At 52.8% G+C, this 25,626-nt stretch overlaps 7 protein-coding genes across 7 annotated transcripts; 4 read left to right on the plus strand and 3 right to left on the minus strand.

Annotated features, from left to right (window-relative positions):
- Positions 1-235: 235 nt before the first annotated feature.
- Positions 236-1,858, minus strand: HD553DRAFT_303772 (DNA-directed RNA polymerase I). Its single transcript, XM_046178921.1, has 7 exons — positions 1,720-1,858; positions 1,558-1,637; positions 1,334-1,438; positions 1,157-1,238; positions 895-1,034; positions 601-717; positions 236-470 (listed from the first exon to the last, which is right to left on the minus strand). The coding sequence occupies exons 1-7, from the start codon at positions 1,795-1,797 to the stop codon at positions 443-445; spliced, it is 630 nt and encodes a 209-aa protein (XP_046040583.1). The 5' UTR covers positions 1,798-1,858; the 3' UTR covers positions 236-442.
- A 266-nt stretch (positions 1,859-2,124) lies between these two features.
- On the plus strand, positions 2,125-5,907 carry HD553DRAFT_347389 (uncharacterized protein). The gene is made up of 6 exons (XM_046183296.1): positions 2,125-3,259; positions 3,334-3,867; positions 3,929-4,948; positions 5,014-5,385; positions 5,442-5,537; positions 5,598-5,907. Exons 1-6 carry the CDS (start codon positions 2,174-2,176, stop codon positions 5,646-5,648), a joined length of 3,159 nt encoding a protein of 1,052 aa, XP_046040584.1. The 5' UTR covers positions 2,125-2,173; the 3' UTR covers positions 5,649-5,907.
- A 2,321-nt stretch (positions 5,908-8,228) lies between these two features.
- HD553DRAFT_21327 (uncharacterized protein) lies at positions 8,229-9,691 on the plus strand. Its single transcript, XM_046177180.1, has 6 exons — positions 8,229-8,552; positions 8,649-8,725; positions 8,808-9,126; positions 9,180-9,280; positions 9,354-9,407; positions 9,485-9,691. The coding sequence occupies exons 1-6, from the start codon at positions 8,399-8,401 to the stop codon at positions 9,584-9,586; spliced, it is 807 nt and encodes a 268-aa protein (XP_046040585.1). The 5' UTR covers positions 8,229-8,398; the 3' UTR covers positions 9,587-9,691.
- Positions 9,692-10,982: 1,291 nt separating this feature from the next.
- Positions 10,983-12,595, plus strand: HD553DRAFT_303780 (uncharacterized protein). Its single transcript, XM_046178922.1, has 5 exons — positions 10,983-11,138; positions 11,215-11,313; positions 11,397-11,575; positions 11,655-12,210; positions 12,283-12,595. The coding sequence occupies exons 1-5, from the start codon at positions 11,058-11,060 to the stop codon at positions 12,445-12,447; spliced, it is 1,080 nt and encodes a 359-aa protein (XP_046040586.1). The 5' UTR covers positions 10,983-11,057; the 3' UTR covers positions 12,448-12,595.
- HD553DRAFT_333307 (cytochrome P450) lies at positions 12,596-15,648 on the minus strand. The gene is made up of 15 exons (XM_046182096.1): positions 15,040-15,648; positions 14,953-14,972; positions 14,707-14,876; positions 14,577-14,640; positions 14,274-14,489; positions 14,135-14,188; positions 13,999-14,058; positions 13,850-13,937; positions 13,729-13,785; positions 13,519-13,669; positions 13,261-13,451; positions 13,133-13,190; positions 12,989-13,071; positions 12,890-12,908; positions 12,596-12,823 (listed from the first exon to the last, which is right to left on the minus strand). The coding sequence occupies exons 1-15, from the start codon at positions 15,317-15,319 to the stop codon at positions 12,637-12,639; spliced, it is 1,698 nt and encodes a 565-aa protein (XP_046040587.1). The 5' UTR covers positions 15,320-15,648; the 3' UTR covers positions 12,596-12,636.
- A 17-nt stretch (positions 15,649-15,665) lies between these two features.
- On the plus strand, positions 15,666-16,380 carry HD553DRAFT_303785 (uncharacterized protein). Its single transcript, XM_046178923.1, has 2 exons — positions 15,666-15,784; positions 15,862-16,380. Exon 2 carries the CDS (start codon positions 15,901-15,903, stop codon positions 16,258-16,260), a length of 360 nt encoding a protein of 119 aa, XP_046040588.1. The 5' UTR covers positions 15,666-15,784; positions 15,862-15,900; the 3' UTR covers positions 16,261-16,380.
- A 2,079-nt stretch (positions 16,381-18,459) lies between these two features.
- Positions 18,460-21,789, minus strand: HD553DRAFT_21408 (Rho GTPase activation protein). Its single transcript, XM_046177183.1, has 14 exons — positions 21,561-21,789; positions 21,080-21,487; positions 20,913-21,019; positions 20,628-20,854; positions 20,422-20,572; positions 20,161-20,364; positions 20,079-20,100; positions 19,948-20,010; positions 19,847-19,883; positions 19,732-19,786; positions 19,530-19,663; positions 19,429-19,470; positions 19,045-19,361; positions 18,460-18,973 (listed from the first exon to the last, which is right to left on the minus strand). Exons 2-14 carry the CDS (start codon positions 21,466-21,468, stop codon positions 18,796-18,798), a joined length of 1,926 nt encoding a protein of 641 aa, XP_046040589.1. The 5' UTR covers positions 21,469-21,487; positions 21,561-21,789; the 3' UTR covers positions 18,460-18,795.
- Positions 21,790-25,626: the final 3,837 nt, after the last annotated feature.

Here is a 25,626-nt window from a genome sequence, read left to right on the forward strand (position 1 = left end):
CGTCATGTTTGTACAGCCTGGAAGATGTCGTCGGCATCAGCCTCGCTGACTTGTTCCCTGCGCGTCGTCCAAAATCATGCAATTCAACAAAATAATCAGGACTCAGGGGAACGAGCTGGAAGGATTCCGCGGTTCGATAAGGCTACGGGTAGGTCGAGCATCTATCTCGGAGGAGACCTCCTGAGCCAGTCCTGACTACCTTATTGTAGCTCCTGGAAGGGAGTGCGCTACAAGACATGCGCGTTATGATGATGATATTGTCGTTACAAAAGAAAGAAAGAAACACAAACTCCGAAAGATGACTAAACACGTCCACCCCCCACCAATCCCAGGAAAGTCGTTGGGCAAAAAGCTCGACCGCTACATCGACCCATCAAGGCCTGGCTCGAACCTGCTTGATAGGTCCCCCCATCGATCTACACCCTGGATATACATCTACCGCTTAGAATCCGACTCGGTAAGTGATATACCTACCAGCCCGACAACGTAAACCAAACGTAATCAGCATCTTCACAAACATCGAACAACGACACCCCCGGATCCCCGAAACCCGCGAAGCAAAAAAAAAACCCAGGAGACAAGAAGGCCACGTCCGCTCACCTTCCCGCCGTCTCACTCTCCCTATCGATCTTCATCACCTGCCCACGAAGAAGCCCGTAATACCGCGCGACGGGGTCCGAGAGTTGAATTCGAGGGAGTTGGGTATCTTTCAGACGGCTACGCGTGGAGTAAAGTCGGGCAAGAGTGAGATGAGATGAGATGTCTTGTCAGTACATGAGCCGGAGCATAACGAGACAACCGGAGATAAGAGAATCTCGATCAGAACAGAGGTGGAGGTGAAGGTGAAGGGGAAGGTATAGAGGACCCGGACGACGAGACGGAACAAGAACTCACTATCGATTCAAGAGATCCTTCTTATCCTTGTCGCTCATGATAGTGTGTTTCGGCACCAAGAAGTGTTTGGTGATATTCACTACCAGATCAGCTTCGGCGTATTCCTCGATCTTGTAGTCTCCCTGGAGTTCTTGGATGGTCTAATGACACAAACACAAACACAAGGCAGGAGCACGGTTAGAGCAGAGTTCGATGGTGCAAGGGCAGTGATCGCAGTAACACAGTGAGATGGTGAAAGGGACAGAAAGGCGCAGGGACGCACCTTTTTGGCAGAAGGAGTGAGCTTCTTTCGGTACAACATGATCCCCCGTTCACACTGCTTCTCCTCCATGACATTCACGAACCTGCGTCGACGATCCGAGCAGACCGAACTGGTAAGCAGGGAAAGACTCAAAGCCGACAAGTTCGAATCGTGATGCGGGGGGAAAGGTAGACTGACGATCGGATATCCTTCTTGGCCACGTTCTCGACGTCGGTAAAGTTGACGTAGATCGTCTGCGTGGGTGTCAATTTCGTCGTATACCAGTTCGACATGGCATTTCGGCTGTTCCCACGCGGCGTAATAATATCAAGGGCGAGGTAAGGAAGCAAGATAGAAGGAAAGAGAAAGCGATTAGCTGGGAGTAATCGAGAGATGTAAGAGTAGAAATAGAGGTAGCTCACTCGGGCATCCCACTGGCAGCGTACGTCTCCCGGAAATCGGGGTACGAGATCGTCTTGCTCTCCTCTCCTACATTGTAGCCCTATCATCTTCACCACATATTAGCCTCACTACAACAAGATGTGCAGATCTTTGGGCGAGGAAGACCTGTTCGTCGGACTCACCCGATCTTCGAGCATCTCGTGTACCGTCCTAAAGACCTTCCAGGCCGTCACTACTTCTCTTGATTCAGAGGCGTCCATCGTTTACTAGCTTGTAGTGTGACCTATGTCGAGGTGAGCGTAGTTGAGCGGTCGTTAGGCTTGATCGCATGATCGAAAAGCTTAACTTTGAATAGATCGAGATGGCCATAATTCTATCCAAGGTTGCTCACTGAACGGGGGAAACTAGCGAGAACTCGTTATCAATTATCAATAAACCCTGACAAGAATTGACGTGTCAATCGCTTTCCCTCTCTAATTATTCGAATTGTCAACAAATCGAGGTCGAGCTTCAGAGATCGATCGAGCGTACAGAGTCGACCACAACCATCTCTTGCATGTTGGACTCACTCATTTCCTCTCCTTGACATAGAAGTATTCTTGCACAGCGACCCATAACAAATCTCTCCACAGCTGGATGATCCCAACAGGCTGGCGAGCCTCGTGGTCCATCCTAGGTCCGCGTCGCTACCCAGCTACTACTATACTCACGTCTACCACCACCAGCACCAGCACCAGCACCAGCACCATTCTCGCCATGTCGTTCTCTACCGCAAGGATCGTACAAGAGATCCGGGACAAGTACAGGTCTGACGAGCTCGAAGCGAAAAGACAGCAGGAAAAGCAAGAAAAGATTTCACAGAAGAAGAAAGCCGCAGCTGCTACCACAGCCACGGTTGCAGCGGGGAAGAAGAAGAAACTTGCAGGCAAGGTTAGGAAACCCAAAGACGTTGCCGGGTCGAGCGATCGTGACAGCGTAGTACCTGATTCCGAACCCGAACGTCTCGCCGAAGAACAAGAAGCCCAGCAAAAAGAGCGCAAGAAGGTGGTAGGAAAAGGGCTCCCTAAACCAAAGAACGTAGAGTATGATTCTCTACTTACGGCCTCGTATACCTACGCTTCGAGGGATTCTTCGGTACAGGAGGTTGAGATCGGGACTCCGGAATACGAGATCACCTCTTTGCCACACGGAAAGAACCGGCCTGTGAGAGTTGTCGATGCGGATGACGATTCTGATGCTGATATGGAGCACGTCGGCGACGGCGATATCGAGTTTTTGGGTGCCAACAAGATGAACCTCGACCAGTACCGGTATCACAAACCCGGTAAGGCGTCTGCGGTCACGGTCGCGGCGAGAGCTATCACTTCCAGGTCGGGCTTGGCGGAACAATCCAAGGGCTCCAAGTCGGGGATGCCCGCTCCGGGGAGTATGGACAAGTTCCTGAACGGTATCCATCAGCCGCAACCCGAGGCTTCTACCTCTACATCCAGATCTGGGTCTACCGAACAGGCAGAAGGAGCTGGAAAAAAAATGGGGAACGGGAAAAAGACGATGTCACGAGCGAATAGCAAAGCCAAAGCGATTCCTAAACCCAAGGTACCTAAGAAGGAGAAGGTCGAACTACCAGAGTATCCCGTTTCCGAGGTCTTGATGAAAGAGCTGGATGGGTGTGTCGTTTGCGGGAAGCCGTGGCCGCCGAGACAGATGTTGAAGACGAAATGGGTGGGTTCGCTCTGAAAGCCTCCTTCGTAGGCGGGTTATCGAGGCTGACCCGAAATCCTGACTGGAACACACAGAGACACATGGTGGAATGTACAGAATCGCCTGATACACCCGGCTCGGACCCTCTCCCTCTACCTCGAATCGAATCCCTGATCAACTCCGCCCTGTCCAAGATCTCCCGCCACCTCGACAACCCCGTCCCTTCCACTCAAGCCACCTTGCTGGAGACGCTGGCTCATGGACAAGTAGTCAAGCGGTACGACCACAATGGACACTTGGTCGTGCCCCTCCCGGAGAAGAAGAGGGTCAAGAGAAAGGCGTTGGCGGGGTTGCCAAAGGATGTCAGGGTGATCCCCGCTCATATACAGGGAGAGAACGGGAGGACATTGGAGTTAGAGATAGAGAGGGAGTATGCGGCGATGTTCGGTAGTCAGGAAGGTTCACAGGGGGACAAGGAGAACGTCGATATTGAAACGCTGGAAGGCGAAGCGCTGGAGGAAACACGTGAGGGTTCGGTTGACATGGATGTGGACATGGACGCAGAGAGGATGAGTAGCCCGGGAGCTCCACCGACTCAGGGTTTTGCCGAATCGGTGCTCGCTAGGCACGTCGGCGGGCGCGGGAAATCGCTCTGGGAGGCTGGGAACGCAAAGACTCAACCCTTTCGAGGGACGGGAGACGGTCGATCTGGCGGATCGTCTTTCGGGGGAACAAAACGACAGTCAGAAACAATACACGGCGACAACGAGGAGGAGGACGAGCTCGAATCGGATACGGAAGAAGTCGCTCGGGGGCAAAAGAGAAGAAAGCTCGATGATGGGTATGAAGCTGGGCGAGATGGGTCGGAGAGGGTTGGAGGGTTTCGAAGCGCTCTCCTTGCGGGGCGGGGCGGGGGAGGAAGAGGACTCTGGGACGCGTCGGCCGGAGCTTGATAGGTTCTCTTCGCCTAGCGAGACGGGCGTCATCGAGATTGATGATACGACGGTGCTGGACGAGGCGTCGGAGAGGGCTTCGTCGGATGACTTTGAGGTCATCGAGGTCAAGAAGGGTGTGTCAGGAGGAGGAGCTGAAAGGGTAATATCAGGGAGAGTGCTCGGGGTTGCCGAAAGTACGTGGCAGCGACATGACAGCGCGAGGAGCGTATCCTCTTCGGGAAGAAAGCGAAAGAGGTCCCCCAACAATACTCTGGACATCAGTAACCAGGATTCAGTCAGGTCGAAAGATTCTGGTACCGGCGTTTCCGAACGATTTCGGGCGTTCAACGTGAAGAGATCGGTCTCGCCACTGGGACGGGAAGAGTTCGATGCCGGTATTGACGTGATCGATCTGGAAGACGATTACTGGGGCGATGGAGCGCAATTGCATTGGTCGCCGTCGCCGAGTCGGGATGCCGAGGCGGCCGGATTGCCTGAAAGCACGCCGGGTTCGCCGAACCTAGCTCCCAACATGGAGGAGCTAGATTACGAGCCGGAAGATGTAGAAGGGGGAGAGGGCGTCCTCACTTTTGAACCCGGCAGCTTCGCCGCTGATAGCTCGGCAGAAGAGTTTGAGTTCGAAGAGTCTGAAGAAGAGGTAGAAAAGCCCGAAGAGCCTGTGGTCTCAGTCGCACCCGCTGTAGCCGAGACATCGGCTGATCAGAGAGCGAGGGGTATGCCGGATTACGAAAAGATGGATCTCGATGACCTGCAGGTTAGTTTCTAATTCGTCCGCCAAGTCTCAATCTCCTGCTGATGGTGTTCTTATGTATTCGGTAGAAAGCGGTTGCGAAATACGGTTTCCGTAAGAGCAAGATCAAGGCTACCATGATACGTCAACTCGAACAATGCTGGGTCGCCCTCAATCCCCCAAAAGCCCCTGCTAAACCGAGAAAAACACCCGCTAAGGCCAAGAAAACCACTGCAACGACCGTGAAGCGAAAAACTGTCAAGGCGAGGGCGATATCTCCGGCCGATAGTGCAACCTCGGAAGAAGTGCCTCTGGCCGATCAAGACGGGGTTAAGAAAACGAAGAAGAAGAAAGAAAAGGTGGTCAAACCGCCTCCAATGACGGTAGAACAGCTTTATCAAGTGTTCCAAAGCATGCTCATCGGCGACAACGAAGTCTATTCGAGGCTGCTTCGCTATGAAGTGAGTTTGCAAAGAGGATATCCGCCGAAGAAATTCAACTGATAAGATCCTCATAGCCATTGCCTTTTGACGAGCTGATTGGCATGGGTACCGAGAAGGGCATCACGAAAGTTGGTTGGAAGAAGGACTTGAGAAAATACCTCGACGAACAAGTGAGTCGAGCTAGCTTTGGCGATTTTGCGATTGCATACTGACGTAATGATTGTCCCTAGTCGATCGCATTCTATACTGACGACCCCACCGGGCCAAGAGCCCGTCGATGAAACCGAGCCACTCTGCTTCTGGATACAAGATACGCAAATGACGACTACTTTGATGAGAAAACGAACGACCTGTAAATGTCCGTGGGAAAAATGTCCTTGTACCCCCTACACCCAACAAACATGCACATCTAGCCTCTTCGTACGGGACTTTCGAAAGCTGACAGCTTGTCAAGACTGCCACTGGACACCATCCGTTGCATCCTCTTCTGGTGCCACGAAGGCCCTACGCTGGTCCGATTCAGGACTGGGTCGACAGGGGAAGCCGAGGGAGATCCTGAGCGGGGTCTGGGGGTTTCCAGAGCAGAACTGGAGCCAGACCGGGGTCTCGTCACGATAAAGCCAGAGTTGACGACTCTAGTCTCGCTACCGCTTAGCGAAGGTCGAGACGAGTGGGTCGATACCGGAGAGGTACCGTGCAGCGGACTCTGAGGTGGGTTGAGCTTGTGGTGCTGTTGCTGGAATTGGTCCAGCGCCGAAGCGGAGGACGATCTCCCCTTGAGACGCCTAGCAGCTAGTCGTTCGGCGTGCGAAGAGGTGACGGCTGATTGACTAGGCCGACGACTCGCGGTAAAGTAATCGGTAGCCGGTTGATTCATGGATGAACGCAAGGAGGCTTGCTCTTGGGCCGCTTGTTCCGCGGCGATGGTCAACGAGTACGTCCTAGCTCGACCTGCTTGAGGGCGAGGGAGATGGAACCCATACATCGTCGTCGGGAGCGGAGCGGCCGGTGGTGCCGGAGCGGGAGGAGGGAGGGTACCAGGATCTACCATGGTCGCGGTGGACGAGATAGAGCTGTTATGCACAGAGCCGTGCTGCGACTTCACCCTCGGCGGGATCGGCGTCCCGATTTTGATGACCTCGGGCGTGACAGGTCGAGAATTCACAGGCGTAATGCTGCCCCGGAGAGAAGAAGATGCACTAGCATTCCCGCCTTCCAACCTGGCAAGGGTAGCGAAATCCCAGCTAGCAGCCGACGTGCTGGACATGCTGTCCCTCCAAGCCTTCTTTCCCTCGAATGCCAACTTTTGAGCCGGGGTCAACCGTTCTGGGGACTCGACGGCCAGTTTTTCCACCTTGGCGACCTGTTCGGCCTTTTCTTTTTCGATGTGGCCATCTTGGATTTGAGCTTCCTTTCACGCTGATAGTGGACTGCGACCAGGTAGATGGGCACGCATAGCAAGATCGAACCGACTGCGACGAAAACGCCTGAAAGTTGCAGGGTTAGTGGTACTCGCTTGGACCGGTTGAGTTGCACAGACATACCGACGGTGATGCCGAGGCATTTCTTGTCGGACCAATCTCTCGAACAGATCCCGGAACGATCCATCACCTTGGGTCCGACGTGAGGCTCTGCACTGAGATCATGGACACAGGGTCAGCCAACGAATCCGGTGCCGATATTTTCGCCTGTTCAGTGCTCACGCTTGTACCAGACCCAGCATGGCCAAGGTAAATAGCACGGAAGAGAACATCGAGAAATTCTGCTTCGCCCTCAGGAAATCGATTGTCCAGACGACCGTTCCTTGACAAAGGGATGTTGCGAGTAGCGAGCGTGATTTGGAGCCTCTAGCTGTCTATATAACAAGCCCAGCCTGGATCGGGCCGTCGTGTCCGCTCAGCGTTGCTGACGTGCCCCTTGCGAACAAAGGAAGGGAAAAGGGTAGGTCCCTTCGAGGGATGAGAGCCGGAAAGAATGTGGAATCGAGTTATACCAAATCCAGATCGAGAGTTGGTTTAGGCACCCGTCTAGCCACGACGTTCGATGTTAGCTCTTATATAGCCTCGACTCGTGAAGGAAAACTCGATCCAAAGGCCGCGATCCACCGAAGTCCACCCTGATGCACACCGCACCACACGTGTCAAGCCGTGTCATCTCGCTATCCTTAACCCTCGCTTCCATCGGCACCTTTCGATGATGATGATGATGGGATCATGAAACGTGAAACGTCTGTCCTTTCGCCTTATCTGGCCGTCCCGTCGCGCGTCGTCCGTCGTAGCTGCCTTGTCGTAAGGGGAAAGGATGAAACGCGTGATGATCGATGAAACTCGTACAATACGCGCGCGGGAACGAATCGGAGATTCGATGCAAAATAGGCCAGCCCGACGATACGGAATGATAAAGTTGGCGGATCAATCAGGGAGCTTGGCTCTGACCTGCGGACTTCGAATCTAGGTCTAGCGTTCTCATCCGACAAACGAGCTTGATAGCTTCATATGCGACCGTTGAAGACTCCCGCGCAACCGAGGGAAGCGGTCGTCTCCCGTTCGAAGCAGGATGACGGACCTGGATGCGAAAACCGGATTCCCTCCAGGCGTAATCTAACCAGTAGACCTCTTGCTGTCCCGGAAGAGGGCTGCAGCCACAGCGAATCTTCTGAATACTCGCCACCGAACCGTCTCGTTCGATAGGAATTGTACCAGTATACGAGTACAGCCCGGCAAGGTCAAATACAGGGGAAACCTCGTGAATCGTGAACAAGCTAACAAGCGTCTGTGATTCTTAGCCCAAGCGCCTCAGGGAAGCAAAACCGATGCGGGCTAGACCGTGCCATCAATAGGTAGCGGCAGAGCACTTCCTGCCTAGCGATCCTGTTCTTCCCACGACGCTTGTTTAATGCCTCAAACTGAGGTTACGTGGGTGCCGGCTACTGCGGATCGCGATCGAGCCAAGAAGTTTTCGATGACGTTCAGCACGCCAGACGCGCTTGAGTTTGCTATGGTTAATATTACGGAGGTCAAGCATACTGTCAATGGCTAATCGAGGACTGGCAAGAGGAACGTATGGACGCAGTATCAAGTTGGCCTATAAACAGGTTTGCGGGGTTGTACTCGCGCAAAGCGAGGAACTTATCCCCGTTCCATTCGAAGATCCTTTCAGCAAGATTCAGTCACTTGTCTACATGAGTGAGCGAGTAAGCGCCAGGTTACCAAATGGAGAACCTCACATATAAGACTAGGGACAAACCTTGAAGGCTCACTTCACACTTTCCTACTTGAAAGATGGCTCCGATCGCCAGCGAGCTCGTTTACGCCTACTCTCGAGCACTTCACGGAGGTTCCTCGGTACTCTTGTTTCTGTAAGTCAATGAACCGTAATTGATCCTAGGCTATGATAAAAGTGTTTAGGATGAGATACTCACTGACGACGAGGCTGTCCAGGCAATCAGAATGGACATGGACGGCTATCTCCCAGATGCCGATGAAAGTCGGGTCAACTCTGCTCAAGATCCCACGTATACCCCTCCGGTTGAAAGGCCTAGGGACAAAATAGTTCGAGAAACGGTCAAGTTGCTTCAAGATGAAGAATTGAAACTGCTTAATGGCGAACAGCGCAGGCTCCTCAAGGTGCGCAAATTGAGTTACCCATGCATAGCGAAAGTCCCTTCGGGTACAGACCCGAAGGAACGCGCAACTCGGGTAGCTGGCGTCTTGAAAGCCGTTCTAATGACCCGGAAATATGACCCAGATGGTCCCAAGGGTAGGTACTGATCCATGAGATAGGTTCAACCTCACTCACAGCCAATGTCACAGGTCCGCAAGCCGTCACTCCCGAGGAAATGCTGGCTGAGGTCAAAGACTCGGAGGACTTTCGATCACGGCTAGATATTAGCATCTACAACTCGGGATCTGGAGTGAGTGACAATAATTTCGAGTTGGAAAATACAGGTTCCTGTCAGTAGTAATACCAGGTTCGATTCGATCTAGCTTGCGGGGGAAGCCAAGACTACTCAAGGCACGAAGCGATCCACCTGCGGCGATGTGAGGAGCCAAAGTTCTTTGCTTTCTATCGGATCTAGCGGCGTAGATACTGTTTCTGACCGTGTCTCAATTTACAGGAGGATGAACTTGATCTTACCGGGCAACTATCAAGTCTCAGCATGCGAACTTCGATGGAAGATGGGCAAGGCGGCGCGTCCCCGAAAAAATCGAGGAAATGAACGCTGCCAGATTTGCCAGAGGATGTCTTCTCATCAGGAGATCTAAACCGATCTGTACAAGGACATTGCGAATGCCAGAATGAAATGTGAAACGATTCGAAAAACCGATTACCAATTTCTCGAACGTTGATGTTACAAAGGGTGCAGAGATCGTCCTTCACTCTGGAGGATATGCACAAAGGGAATTATACTCATCGAATTTCCCATAGTTGCAGCATTAAATGTCCGCCGCTAGATCTCTTCGCATATTTTGCTATCGGGAATGCAAGAGGGTCTCTTGCGATACAAGACTCATAGTACCACGATATCGCTGTCGAAACGTTTAGAATCAACATGGACGACTACCTTATGGGCGACGATCTTACGGATTTCTCGGCCATGGAAAAACCCAAGACTCTCAAGACTCTCACGTACGCTGAATAGGAGGCGAAGATTGATGCCAAAGCGCTTGAGAAGACGATCGAATGGCTGCAGATCAGAATGCCATCGCACGATCGACAGCAGATCATGCTGAAATGTATAGCGGTCGTCCCTATGGACAATGGCTGGCGCGACCGCCTTCTCCAAGTCTTGCAACACGTCGTATTTCTTCGCAGCCGTAATGGGTATGATGCTCACGGTGAGTGACGTCTGAGTGGAAGATGGTGCTACCTGGCTGACTTTGGATCATTCAGGCCCGAAACCCGTCACTCCGGACGAGATGCGGGCAGCGATGAGAGAGTCAGGATTGCTACCTGAAAACAGAAATGGGCCGGGAATGGAGACCGAGGCAGACTCCCGAGATTTCACCTTCAGCTCGGTATCTGGAGTGAGCAATATTTTCCTCTTTCATCCTATCGAGCGCAACTTGCGATGACTCATATGGGGGCTTTCACTGTGGTAGCCGCAAGAGGGAAGCAATGCAACCCGGCGGTCGTACAACAGCGACGACGTGAGGATAACCAAGCAATCGCTCAGATATCCTGATTGATTCTCATCTCATGTTCGTGTGCACACTATTCGCAGGAAACCCATGACACCGGAGGATGGTCCTCGGCATCTAGCGGGCGGACTTTGTCATCAAGTGGGACAAGCTTCAAGACGTCGAGGAAGCGGAAGAGATAATCCTCTTACCTCTACTTTGTTCATGTCTCCTACTAGTTCCCATCCTGACCCTAAGTGTCGTACCTCATCATCTTCTTTGTGCACTACGAAACGTTTCCGAGCTTTGTCGCGACATTCAGCATTCAGGTGTTTCACCTTGGAAACTGCTCGAAGTTGCTAGCAAACGCGCGATCTCACGAGAAATCACGTGATCAATCGAGTTGGAACGAGCATCCAGCTCCTTGCATCTCCCGTCATCAGCGATATCCTGGTAGTGTGACATGGGGATGTATAGACAAGGGTATCGAGTTGGGTTGCATAGCATCAGATATCTAGTTTGCCACCTCTTGCAGCGTCGTAAAGTACCTAGTTCATACCAGAAACAATCATGGGTCAAGACTACTACAAGCTACTCGGAATCGACAAGTCAGCTTCTCAGGATGAGATCAAAAAGGCATATCGTAAAGCCGTAAGCCAGTGACCATATTTCGACTGACTCCGTTCCTATGCGCAATGAGCTGATTCTGATTCTGATTCGAATGTAGGCTCTGAAATGGCACCCGGATCGAAACAAGGATAACATCGCGACCGCCGAAAAGAAGTTCAAGGAGGTCAGCGAAGCCTTCGAGGTCCTTTCCGACGACGTAAGTCGATGGTTTACCGCAAAGTTCAAGCTGCACGATTCTACGATTCTTAGCTCATCCCACTTTGTCTTATATTCCTACAGAACAAACGAACCGTCTACGATCAATACGGTGAAGAAGGCCTCAAGGCCAACGGAGGTGCCGGACCTGGTGCCAACCCCTTCGGCGCGGGAACGGGAGGTGGAGCATTCCCAGGTGCTTCGTTCGGGTTCGGAGGTGGTGGTGGAGGGTTCCAGGCGAGTGACCCCAACGATATCTTCTCGTGAGTCTCCGTTGCTTGTTTTCAGCGATGTTCTGGTGAGTTTATGCTGATGATCTTCTTGCTATGCTACCGCTCACAGGCATATCTTTGGAGGAGGTATGGGAGGTGGTATGGGCGGGATGGGAGGAGGAGCAGACATGTTCGGCGGAGGCAGCCCATTCGGCGGTGCCAGCGGCGGATTCGGTGGCATGCCCGGTGGACCCGGAGGTCGAAGACGAGGTCCTCAACGTCAAGAATCCTCAGCACCCCTCGAACCTGTCGCCGAGATCACCCGTCCGCTCGCGCTCACCCTGGAAGAGATCTACAAGGGCGGTACGAAACGTCTCAAGATCACCAGGAAATTGCGTAACGGGTCCGAAGAGGGCAAGGTCCTCGAGATCGCCTACAAGGCCGGGTGGAAGAAGGGAACCAAGGTCAAGTTCCAGGGCGCTGGGCACGAGGACGAACACGGACGAGGACAGACGATCGTCTTTGTGGTGGAAGAAAAGCCGCATGGGAGGTTTACGAGGGAAGACGATGATCTGGTCGTCAAATTGAACATCAACCTGCTGGATGCTTTGGTTGGGAACAACGAGGGGACGAGGGAGGTCGAACATCTGGATGGGCGCAAGATCAAGGTTGCCCTGCCGAAGGGGGTGAGTCGCAAATGAGATATCTGATTACTGAGAGCGAACAACCTGCTGACCATGTTTCACTCTTATCAACAGATTATCACCCCGAACCAGGAGACCCGAGTGGCAGGCGAGGGATTCCCCATCACCCGAAAAGACTCGGTCAAAAAGGTCGGCGACCTCGTCGTCAAGTGGATTGTACACTTCCCCCGTACTTTGTCAGACAGTCAGAAGGACGGTTTGAAGAAGATTTTGGGTTGAATACAGAGTGGAGGTCACGGTGGTCACGTAGCGGTTGACGGATATTAGTGGTTTTTATTCTGCTAAAGCAGAACGGTCATCAATGGAATTTGTCATGTTTATATGTAGCAACGATCGAGTTTATTAGACGATATTACAAGAATCTACAACGCTACGTGTCTGTTCTTCCTGGTTCAGGCATCGTGAGCCTCATGCCAACGAACGCAATAGCACCGGCATTTGATAGCCGGCTGCTTCCTCCCCCTTGATGAACGGGCGAGTGACGATCGAGGTCTTGCGGATGACGCTTTCGGTGGGGACCGCTTCAGCAAACGCAAAGTTACGGATCAACATGAAGAGGAGCGCCTTGACTTCGATAAGGGAGAAGCGGAAGCCACTGGAACGAGGGGAAGTGAGGAGGTCAGCTTGGACGCAATCGTGTTCCAATCGCAAAATAACTCACATGCAAGCTCGTGGTCCACCTAGAAATGATGTAACCGGTTCGTTCCCAGATCAGCAACATTCATTTCGGCTTGGTAAATGCAATATGTCTTGAACTTACCGATGAACGTCATTTGACTGCCCCATACACCGGGGATTGATTCCGAGGCTGGGTTTTGGTCCTTGTTCATCCATCTTTCAGGCCTGGGTAAAAAGCCAGGAACATCAGCCCAGGTCGGGAATGCACCTCCTGAGCAGAGCTCACTTGAACTCGGCTGCATCGGGACCCCAGATTTCCTTCGAGGTGTTAACGTTTAGCACGGCTAAGAATCGTGATGTCCAGGTGAGCTTAGCGCTCCGGACCCATGATCAGCAGTCTAGAGTCAGACTGACCGAGCATGCATGGCGTGTTCTTGGGTACGACAATACTCTCAATCATCTTGCCGTCCCGACCCTTCATAGGGTGTCCCAAAGGTACGACTGTATCCGAGATCGCATCCCGTCGAGTCTGAGGGACCGGCGAGTAGATCCGCAAGACCTCGTGTACAAATGCGTCCAGGTAAGGCAGGCCGTCGAGGTCGTTCCTGCAAACATCCCGCTTGGTCAGCTGTTCTGTATAACAAATTGAGGCAGTTCGGACGAAGTACTTACATGGAAGGTTGTTCCTCAGGTACAGCCTCACACTCCTCGCGGAGCTTGTCTTGAACGTCATGTCGACAGGCCAACACCCAAGAAGCCCAGGTCAAAGCCGTACTCGAGGTCTCGGCCCCAGCCAGCACGAAAGTCTGGATCGTAGCGATGACTGCGATGGCATTTCGAAATGAGCTTGACGATGCTTACAGGTAGCAAGTCAGAGCTCACCTTCGGCATCGGACATCCGTTGACTCTCCTTGAGATCGGGGTCCATGTTCGCTCGTACTGCGAGGAGAAAGAGGTGAGCACGATAGTAAAAACAGACAAGAAGTAGGCAGGTAGAACTCACCGACCATGGACAACAAATCCTTGCCCTTGCCCTTTTCGATACTAGCCTCCCCAGCCCTGACGGCAGCCTTCTTTTCCTCTACCAAGGCCTGATCGTTTCGGTATCGAAATCGTCAGCGGCCGCCAATAGCGAGGATCATTTAGGCTTACCTTGCCGATCCGGTGGGTCGTCTCGAGGCTGGCTTTCTGGGTAGCGATCCGTTTAGAAGGCTAGGAGAACGGGCAGAGACGTTAATCTATATGTGAGCCAGAGAGCGATTTCTTCAGAATGATTTGGCTGGCTTACGAGGTACTGCCCACCAGGCAAGATTTCTTGCAAGATATGTAGCGGCGAGGGGTTCTACAGATTTTATCCAAATAGTTCATCAGCTCTCATTCTGCAAACCACACAGACTAGAAACTTCGATGACCCAACCTGAACGTACCTGACCAGCGGACAACATCAACTCCAGAGCCAACGCCAACTCGTTCTCAGGATCGTGTAGCGAATCGAATTCGTACCCAAATCCAGCGAGGCCGATTACATCTAAGGTGGTCTTTCCTAATAGGCGTGAGATCTCGATCCGTCGTCCCTGACGCTTGTCCGAAGTGGTGGCATCGGGGAGGGAGGTGGAGAGTTTTTCTTGGAGGACGTCGCGGAGCTGGAAACGAAGAGAATGGAGGAGAGTGGGAGCGAGAACGAGTTAGATGGCAGAAGGAGAAAGAAGACGTGGAGATTGGAGACTTGCCTGGTAAGCCTTGTCGTAAAAGATGGGGAGATGATGATCCCTGATCAACTGGGGCCCAAACGCACTGTCGACAAAGTATATCATTGGTACGCTATCGGATACCTAGAAATAGGGGTAAGACTGGGCTTACGGGTTCATGACCTTTCTCTGCCTTCGATGATCCGCACCCTCGACGTTCAATAGACCTTCACCCAAGATCCGACGGAGGAATCGGCGTGTCATATCGTCTTTCTGGAAGATCTCGGTGTGGTTGAGAATGTACTGGATGGCTACGGGGTCGGCTACCATGATACGAGGAGCCTGTTGAGCAAGCGGAACGTGGGAGGGGTAATATTTAGCAGGGATATGCAAGAGTCGTGATGGTAGCTTGACTCACACCAAAGATGCCATCATAACCTACAGATCGGTCGATAAGACCATTAGTGAAGCAGCAGAAACCGTTGCTTGACAATGGTCGACTCACGGAAGACGGTCCCAAACTGTTCGATCCATTTCGCAACAGCCTCCCCTGGCAGACCCTTGATGATAGGTCTCAAATGCCCTACCCAGGGGTTCCAATCGTCCGTCCTCCGAGGTCCGGCTAGATTCTTAATAGGGGACGTATAAGGCTGGATGATATACCTGTTGAGCACGATGAAGGCTCCGTAGGCGAGTACGAGCAGGGCGATGTGTCGCGGTGGAATGATGGTAAAGATCGAGGAGATCGAGGCCGAGACCGAGCTGAAGGGTTCGGTGGGTGCCATCTTTGGTGGCGAGGAGCTCCTGCTAGATCTTCAATAATTTAGTAACTAATGTGTTCCAAGTACGGCTACTGTCTGCTATGACCTTCAAATGTATACATGTAGATACGTAGTAGACGTAGGGAACGAATAAAGGTGTTCCCTTTGGTGATTATAGCGGCGAGCTCGATTGTGGTCGTCGATGCCGTAATTCCGTGCGGGGTACGGGCATCCCCTGACCGAAGTAACCGACCGGCACCCCAAACCTTACTCAGGATCAGAGAGTCATGACACTTGAGGAAGCGCAGATCTATATCGTCCAGGCGTATTTGAGAACAAGCTGGCTGACTACATCGAACGCTGAGATTGATTTTGATCACAAGAGAAAAGTGACGGAGTATACAGGCCAATCAGGGGCGGGGCGACTTGTCTGAGTTGGCGTTTCAGGTTGACGCGGAAGATGTCGAGGTTGAAGGCGCGGTATCGGGTCTGTAAGCGTCCCAAATATAAACAATCGTCTTAGTTCAGCGAAATACCTGATTGCCCTATTTTTCTGATCTACTCACCTGTTGTAGCGCTACCCTGCTCATCCCGTCCTCTGCTCGATGATCCTCTTCACCCGAACCGGCTCCCTGACAAACAACCTCTCTTCACTCAACATCTCCTTGCTCTTGCTCAAAGCCCTCTCCATCGTCCTAGGCGAGATAGAATCGACCGGCGTCTTGCTCCACAAAAGTGTACTGGGGATCCCATCTGCCGGCGTCCGACTCCTCTGCCTGTCCGAAGCTTGGGATCTGCTCCGAAAAGGCAGGGGTTGCATGGAAGGCCGGATGAGGCGGAGGTCTCCACCATCAATACGTCTAATCTTTTCCATCAGCGGGCTGGCGTTACCGGAACGGCGGGCTCGCATCAGAGCAAGGGATGAAGCTGGTCGAACGGCATCAAACGAGGTCGGGGGTAGGTGAGCTCGACTGAGGGCGATCGAGGAGACAGGTCGAGCGATAGGGGTAGCGAGAGGCGTGGTGATGAACCCTTCGTGGCCCGGTAAAGTGGGCACAGAAGGACATTTGGCGACGACCTTGATAGACTTCAAAAGGTTGACCAACATGTCATCCAATGACTCCCTTGCGCTCTCATAGTCCATGCATTCGTCTGCCTTCTCCCGGAGGTCCAGGTTCTCGAAGTGCCAGATAATATCCATCGTCCCCTGGACGACAGCGGCGATCCCATCTTTGACCTCGGCGATCTCTTTCTGTGAGACCGCATCGGCCTCCCAGATCCAGCGGACGAGGTCCATGATCGAGTTCAGGGTGATCCTGAGCTTTTGCATGTACACTCGGTTGAGATGGGAGAGGTGCGGAGGGAGCATCTTCAATTGAGAAGCTTTCCCCGCTAGCTGTTTCAGAGTTGTTTCCAACCGCGATCGGGTAGCTTGACTGAGCTTGGTCTCGTACTGGGATTCCGCTTTGACGATCAGTCGCTCCAAAGTATTGTGTAGGCGCTCGGTAGCGTTAAGAGCATCTTCCTGCATGTGCAATTGCGGCGCTGGACATAAAGGCAGGAGACCCAACCATAGTCGAGGTCGGTCGGCAAGCAATTCCGATCGTCTTTCGAGGTAGGTAGATAACCTGTTCAAGGACGATACAAGGTGGGATGAAGTCAAGTCTCCATCTACAACACGTATCGAAATGCGATCAGTTGAGGAATTCTACCCGACGCACAAACAGGACCGAGACTCACTGGATTGAAGGATTGTAAATTGCAAGCGCAAGGCGCTCAGTTGCTCTTCCACTTGTTTGGCTTCCTTGTGCGGGGATTCAAGCGCAGCATCATCCGCCCACTTGGACATCGCTTCAATATCTTCGGCAAACAAGTGCGCCAAAGAGAACCAAGACAAGGTAGTACCCCTCGGACTGGATTGGGCAGTCAGAGTCTGTTCGCTATCCGTAGGCGATTGCGTATCGGCGAGTTGCTCGTGTTCAGCCAGAGGGGAGGAGATGTCGAGAATCGTAGTGTCCCCTGTTTGTGGTTCTTCCTTTGCCGAGGCGGACAGGTCCAGGGTATCATCCATCATCCCGAGAAGGTTCTCGACCTCAACCTCGTCCGTCTCCCCGCCTACAGGTTCCCGCAAGACGTTCCTCATCTCATCCATCTGATCCCGCATCTTTCGATACGCGTCAGAGAGGCAGGAATAGCAAAACCACCCGGCTTCCTCCCCCTCTCGACGGGACTCCAACGAGATGTGTTCGGGCTCGTCGATGTTGATACTGGTGGACATGTCGAAGTGATGCGTACAGCCGACACAGATGAAGATGTCGTTGATGACGGATTCGGTCTCGACGTCAGAGGTCTCGTTGAGGTTATGGTCGTAATCGAGGGTATGATCGTCGTAGGCGAAAGGGTCCGGGCTGATGGAGACTAGTTGTGGGTTTGCGTTTAGGTAGACAGGTAAGGGAGAGATAGGTTGCATCGAAGAAACATGTGTCGCGGTCGCCTTGAGCGGAGAAGGGGAGGAAGGAGCTTGGCCAGCGAGCGGATGACGAAGTCGTCCTGCCGAGTAGGCGATCTGGACTACCATAAGGTCCCCGGTCGTTCGGTTCTTCTGCTTGGCCCAGTGCCTTAGGACGTGCCAAGAATCGGCGTCGATAGATACCTCAGTTCTACGCTCATCTTCTGGAATCTTGTTGGGCAAATGGAGGATCGAAGGTGGCATGGCGCGGACAGGTGCCGAAGCGGCGATTATGATCGAAGTGTTGATACCGGCTAGCCGTCGTTTGTCTAGATGACCCTGCTCGACTAGTATCTTCATCGTGGCCTTTGATATACCACGCAATATGCAGACAAGTCAGCAGACAGTTTTTGGCTTCGAGATATGGACGAGACTCACGTCAAAGGACCTCGTCAGTTTGCCAACGACCATTTTGTCCTCGATCTCGAACCTGCACGGAATGTCGTCATCGCATGTCCGTGTAGCGCTGTCGACGATCTATTTCATAGTGAGAATGTACATCATCAGCTTTGTTCTTGTTAAGGACGTAAAGAAGGACTCACCCTGCCGGTAGCGTCAAAGCTTTTCAACTGGGCCGGCGCCGAATTCGCTCGAGTTGTCTGAGAGGTAACGCGGACGGTCTGCTTCTTGGAAGCGGGGGTAGGGGATTCCATGGTATGAGTCAGATTATAGGAGGTATCGCCGGGTGTGATGAGAACAGGAGGTATATGAGGTAGGTGAATACAGCAAAATGTTCGTCTGGACCGGAATGAAGTAGATGAAGTTGCAAAGCAGGGCTGATGGCACGCCTCGCCGTGTTAAGGTTTCAAGCGCAACATTCCAGCTCGGTCACCACCACCACAAAGTAAACAAACAAACATGGTCCTATTTTGCACTGCAAAGATGACTAGTTACATAATTGCATCCTTTCGTCGTGATATTTCGTTAGTAGACATGGGAGGGGCAAGAAGGTGTCATCAATAGGTGCAATTTGGCAGGCAAGCAAGTAGAATTATATGGGCTGTCCTAGAGAGACCATCTTGACCGGTTGTCGGTTGATGCTGCTCGTCCGCTGTCCAATGATAGGTGGGGGTCCAACGAGGACCGGACGGGACGATGATGATCCCGGTCGGCGTGATTTTCGTTTAGGTTCGGGTGGGTTTGGTTCGCCTTCGTTTGTAGTAGGTAAGCTATACACATCAAGCAAAAGGTTGACTGTCAGCAAGGCTATAAAACATTCCATTTTGTCACTGAAGCTCACATAGATGTCCTGCTTTGCGGACTAGAATCGATCGATACCGACTGCCCAGACTGACTCGACGTCATCGAGACGGTCCGCATCTTGGGCGCACTCGACGCAGCCGAATCCTTCCGAGCTTCTGCAGCGCTTTTTTGCTGTCGGATCCGGTAGAGCCAAGCCGTGTCCTTGGCAACATCAACCAGGAGCGGCCGCGTGACATGCAGAACGGCCTCGCTATCGGTATGGGACGGCATCAAGGCGGCTCGACGGGTCTGGAGCGCAATCTGAAGATTGGGGTGGGAATCGTCCTCGTTGGTGTATAAAGGGGAGTCGCAACTCTGTCGAGACGGAGCGTTTGGTCAGCTGTGCTGCAGCATAACATGCACAAGACTCGGTGATACTTACAGCACAGACAGCAAGGTAATCCATCATCGCTGCCACATTATCCTATTTGACAAGGGGACATCAGCACACCTCATAGCCTTGAATAGCATCGCTGGACTCACCCTATGGAAATCGCCTGAGAAATGAGCATCCAGTGGCGATCGGTCACCTTCCTTTGGCTCGATTAGGAAACCCAGGTTGATGAGCGATTTCGCGATGGCCTTCAACTTTTGCTCGACCTCTTCTCTAGGGTGGACTATAAGGGCGGTAAGATAAATCAGATCCGTACCACGGACTGCAACCTGATATGGGCTTTTGGCTCACAGTCGACGATGCCAAAAGTCTCTGGCCACATGATGCACGGTCCGATCAGACGCAACTGTAATTTGGAGGTCGGATCAAACTCATGTCGCCATGCTCTCACGAATCAGCCACGTACAAAGATGAAAGCCGAAACCGAGTGCAACTGAAGCGGTCTTTGTAAGAAAGTCAACAAAGTTAGCGGAACGTCCCAGAACAAGTGACGGGGAGGCGACGTACTTATTATTCGGATGATGCCGAGCGACTGCCTTGAGCAGGTAAGAGAACACCCAGCGCAGATTGCTATGCGGTGTTCCAAGGATCAGAGCGACGTCTTAGTAGCGAGAAAATGGAATGAGAAGGAGGCTTACGGAGGGAACTCGTGACGAGACACTGTGTGGAAGCAAGGAGATCAGCTACCGACCACACGACCCCGGGTAACTGTGAACTTACTATATATCTTGTCCCAGATCCTGCTCACAGCCACCAATACATCTGAAGCACCGCTAATTGGGCCCGATTCTAGAGACGTATCGCTACACAAATTGCGCATTTCATCTCCGATCGTGTCCCGAACGTAATCGACGGCCTGTATCCGCATGATGTACTCCAGACAACGAGTAAGAGGGGTATTTGATCGGAACAAGGTGGCGGATGCTACAGAAAGAACCGTTTAGAATATCTTTTGCACAAGCGGAAGCTGCTTTTACTTACGAGTTTGCACTTCCTCGTCGATCAGAGCGCAGATGAGAGGTTCAAGCAGACCCTTTGAGAGTGCTATACGGCATAGTGCAGGAGCACCACCTTCGGCAGAGGCATTTTCGGCCACCTTGTAGATCCGTTTGGCGTCGCCCGATTGTATCGCCTGGCTGACCGGTGATCAGCTTTGCCAAACTCAGCTCATGATTCGCTATGCTTACTTCAGTTATAACGTCGTACGCCGCCAGACCCTTGATGTTAAGCTGATCCGACTTGATGGTCAACCGGACTTGCCCTAGTACATCGGACGTGAGGAACGCTAGCAGGGGAAGCTTCTTCTCGTACGTCTGATCCGCATCAAGGTCCCGTGCGTCGACACGGACGTAGCCGAGACAAACGGTCTCGGGGTCCTGATTCGAGAAGCGTGTCCGGCGATAGAGTCGCAAAGCTGTTTCAATGAGACGTAAGCGCCGGGATTACCCAAGAATCTTCTCACCAAGACTTACTGCACTTGTGCCATTCGTCGATGTCTTCGAGCTTGACCACCTCGGTCCAGGTCGTGGTATCCACTCGTCTCTTCGGCGTCCTCGCCATGGTCTGCCCATCCACTGATCTGCATTCTCGGCTCATCAGCACGATGGCTTCTAGCGAACGAGCCCACGTCTGCACTCACATGCTCCAGTACAACGTGTCCTCCTGTTTCTGCCGAACCTCCTCCTCGTCGATAAGCCCCTTGAGCGATTGTCCGAATCCGCTCGAGATGCTCCTCAACATGCCTCGTTTGGGGGGCACTGGCCGACTGACTAGCCCAATCGATTCGGCAGCCCATGACGGTGAGACAAGATTGAGGTCCTTGACGTCCTGGATCTTGATCTCGAGTGACCGCCAGATCCTGGCCCATTCGGCTTTACTGCCGGTTCCGTTCACAGAGAAAGCCGAATAGAGCGAAGGCGATGGTCTGGCATCGTTCCGGGTCAAGTTGGTCGACATGTCGTTGCCAGAGACGAGCGTGATGTATTCGTTACTGGTAAAGCTCTTAAGCAAAGCATACCACATATACATCTCGGACCGGATGGCAAACGTAAGCAAGAGGTCGTTCGGCGCCTCGCCCTCGTCTGCCACCCGGTCCTCAATGAGCTCGAGCCCGTCTGAATCTCGGTCGGGAAACTGCAACACACGGTTCGCCCGAGGCGTCATTGATTCCCGTTTCTTTGCCTTACTTGTTATCGTTGAGTTTGGAGTCGTCACGGGACCGCCATTCTCAACCGACGGAATATCCTCATCCAGGTCCAAGTTTGTCCAATGAAAATTGGTCGATATCGGAGAGGACGCCGCTGCCGGTAAGACAGGTACATCCGAAGCCGATCTCCAACTATCGTCAGACTCGGTCGTCGTGTTCGTCCTCAACGAAGAATTGCTCGCTTTCGATCGGGTCGTGCGAAACCTTCCTGCTGCCGGGGTATCGGTCCCGTACCACATGACCGGCGACCGGGGTGATGAGCGATCGGAACCAGCTCGTCTACCCAGGGCTTCTTGTTCCTGGACGCGTCGAGCTTGAGCCAGATCGCGGATCGTCTCGCTCGAAGGCAAACCGAAGGCCGGAGATGTAGGCGAGTTCAAGCTCACGCCGTCATGCCGGCTGGGCAGACCGGAGTTTTTGCTGAAGCCTTGATCTGCAGAGTCGGAAGACCAGGGGCTCATCATCGGCGTGACCCAATTCTCCGAGGCCGAACCGTCAGTGAAAGCCGGCGACGTGGAACCCCGCGGACCCAGATCCAGTGCTACCGGTCGTGCTTTCCTGCTGCTCGAACCGCTCGTCTCCCCATCCCGTGACCCGCTGGCTAATCGATCGGCACTATCCCATCCTACTGGACTCTGCCCGAGCGGCGGTCCACCGAGGATACTGGTCGGACAAGGTTTGAGCAGATTCGTAAGCCGGATCACCTTGTCCGTGCGGGAGGGAAAAAGTGACTTGTGCGGGAGCGAAACATCGGTCGATCGTAGGACGGTCGGGTCGAAGGAGAAGAGTGGACGAGGATCTGACAGTGACATCTGTAGGTGCGATCGCGGGATTTTGCCTTGTCAGCCTTTCGTCTTTGCCCCGGGAACTTCTTAATTTCGCCCAAAAACTTACATCGAAGACCTCAATCTTGACGCCCGATCCCGACCCTGACGACGGCCCACCCGTCCCAGCAGAGGCAGCTGACGACCTCCTCTGCGCCCCGGCCAAGCCGCTATTAGGCCCTATGCCCATGTTCCCACGCAAGACCATCTTGATCCTGGTCCATTCCCGCTCCGACGCTGTCGAGCTCGAGGTTTTGCTTCCTGGTCCTGCGGGAAAAGAAGACTTGGAGGACTTGGATTTGGACTTGATCTTGTGCTCCTGTTTGCCGATATTTGACTGTATCTGCCCTGATGGTAGACCTTGCCCCAAACCCGAGCCATTACCAGAATAACTCGACTTCTTAGGCGGTCCACCAACATCTCCAGGGAATCCGTCTGAGGCGGAAGAGACCAGAGTGGAAAGCGAGGAGAATGTCGAGCTCTGCGGGATGGACTCGGCCGTGCTGGAAAGAGAGAAGGAGGATGAAGAGGACGAGGTCCGGTTGCGGGAGGTGAATCGGCGAAAGATGTTGCTGTGCTCTGAAATCGCCGAGGATACGCATCGGGAAGAGGATGAGGGATAGGACGCAGGTGGTTGTCAGCAGACAGGGAAGAAGGGAATGAGAAGCAAGGCAAAGCATCATTGTCAACATATGCGATTCCTCGGCCGCGAACTGAAACATCATACAAGCAGATCGCAAATTCCAACTCACCTCTCCGTTTAGATTCTCCCACCCCTACTCCATTACTCAAAGTCCCGAACGTATCCACCCGTTCTTCATCCACCTTCTCCCCCACACCCAAACCCAGGCCCAGTCCGTGTCCATGCGCATGTGCTGCATATCCTGTATATCCCGCCTCCCCAGCAGTTCCGGTATTTGACCCAACATCTTGGTTTGTCCCAGTCGAGCTGCTGTTGTTGGCTTTGGTGCTAGTGTGGGAGGAAGAACGGTGTTTCAAAGGAGGCATCGATAGTTTCGTCCGGAGCGATTTGGAGGGCTGCGTATTGTCGACCGGATCGAGCGAAGTCGACATCATCGTGAACAAGAACGGCAATAACACCATCAACAACAAGATCCATCAATATTGTCAGCGTTCATATCACGAAAAGGCCATGATGGTCGAAAGGACAAGAGGAAAGACGACTCACCTCCGGTTTAGGAACCCCGATCGGCTTGCTTCCGGACGTACTGGTCAGCCTCCAGCATTCGACCTCGAACACCTGGTCGACCATGGTTGGTAGGCCAAGAATTGGCTGACTAGATCTTATCCCAATTTGCTAATGATCGGGTTGGGGCGAGCTGATGATGACGATAGAGGTCGATGGATTCGAGGATACGTGTGATCGATGAGAAGGAGGGGTGTTGTTGTATTTGTTACGTGAGCGAGGTCCGAGAGGTGGGTCGCGCAGGGTAGGGCTTCGGAGAATTCACAAGTTATGCCAGTTACAATCGGGACTCGGGACTGCCGATGACAGAATGATCGCACAAGCGAGTTGACCTTGCATCAAACGAGAGGTACAGATGATCTGAAGGCTGCATGATGTCTCAACCTGTAGCCCGACGTCCAGTCGGATATCGGGCTCGTATGGTCGTCGACCTGGGCGTTCTCACCGCTCCGGCGTGAACTTGAGCATGTGAGAGTCATTAGAACGCCAAGGGCCGGACGCAGCTACTAACGCAGACAACGTCCTCGTTAGATCGCACAGGCACGGCATCTAAGTCGCCCAGCATACGCAGGTACACAAGAGGCGCAGTAGGAATCAAAGAGCCAGCGTGTCAGATGTCGAACTCTCGTACATCCAGAGCACCAGAGCCAGAGCATCTTTCAAAATCAAGATACAAGATGCAATGGTTAGGACGCCGACCTTGTGTGAGATCGAACGACCTCGGCGTCGGCTCCCATTTTTGCTTCCGAGCGCGGGAGGGATGCTCTCGGATGTTCTTTTTTACGAGTTAAGGTTGGCACCGGGTCGGTCTCTTCCTCCTGCTCCTGTCCCCGTTTCGAAATAGTCGTTGCGCTCTCGGGCTGGCTGAAACGGCTTTAGCATATTTGGATATCTCTGTGACCTTGTCATTGCGCCGGTGGGATATCGATGATGACCGGCTGACAAGCCATATAAGACCTGCACAGATCCGCGCTTGCGGTCGATCGATAGACATGACCTGGCCGACCTGAAACCAGCTACAGAAGCAAAGCCAAACACATAGCATCTTTTGGGCAAATGGCGTTCTTTCAAGAACCTTCGTAACAGACAGATTGAAAGAGGAGCTCACAGCCGGGAAGAATATGCTGCTGACAGAGCCTGGAAATAGCGATGCTGAGACCGGATTTGACCTGCTCACTCAGCCCTTTGCTGTCGAGATGCAGAAAGCCAGCAGCCGTTTGGCCATGCGGCCGAACTACAGCGAGTATTCACCTGTGTATACTATATGCCGACCACTCCAAGTTCCGAAATCGAGTCAATAACCCTGGGCTTTGCAACGGCCACGCCGGTCTGTTGGGAGGAGATTGCCCCCGATCTCAACTCTTCTTCGTCAACTTGCTTTAAGATCGGATGTCCATGCCAAAAGTTTGAGGAGCATGAAGATATCCAATATCAACAGGTGTTGAGGGAATCTGTCAATCTCGACATAGTCATGGGAAGGGTTTAACTCCCGTCGCATTCCCTTCACACCGTCAACTTTGTTACCAGATGGGGGATGCACTCAACAAACTTGGCCCTGCAAGTGGCGGAGCCGTGCTCTAACATTTTCTCCAGCGCGGTATTGTGTTTAGCCGCATAGTCCGGCCGGTTGACAAAAAGGCGCTCAAGTCGATGAGCATAACTGGCAGCAAGTATAATGTTTCAGTCAACATTACGTGTATCACAGCCTGACACTGCTACTTTGGGCATCAATTTGACAGACCTAGCACACCGTGTGGCTCAGGCGCAAAATACCGGAACGATCGGAGCCTTGTTTACGAAGGCGGGGATTCGAATGAAGATTCCAAGCCACTGGGAATGAGTAACGCACTGAGGATACCAACAGGTCATCTGGTGGCATAAAATATGACTCTTTTCAAGTCGTGGTATCGCTGGCGATGTGCGCCGGGGCCGCGAGGGTTTAGCCATAT

This window comes from Filobasidium floriforme (genome assembly GCF_021052385.1).
Source record: "Filobasidium floriforme strain CBS 6241 chromosome Unknown HD553scaffold_1, whole genome shotgun sequence".
Lineage (NCBI taxonomy): Eukaryota > Fungi > Basidiomycota > Tremellomycetes > Filobasidiales > Filobasidiaceae > Filobasidium > Filobasidium floriforme.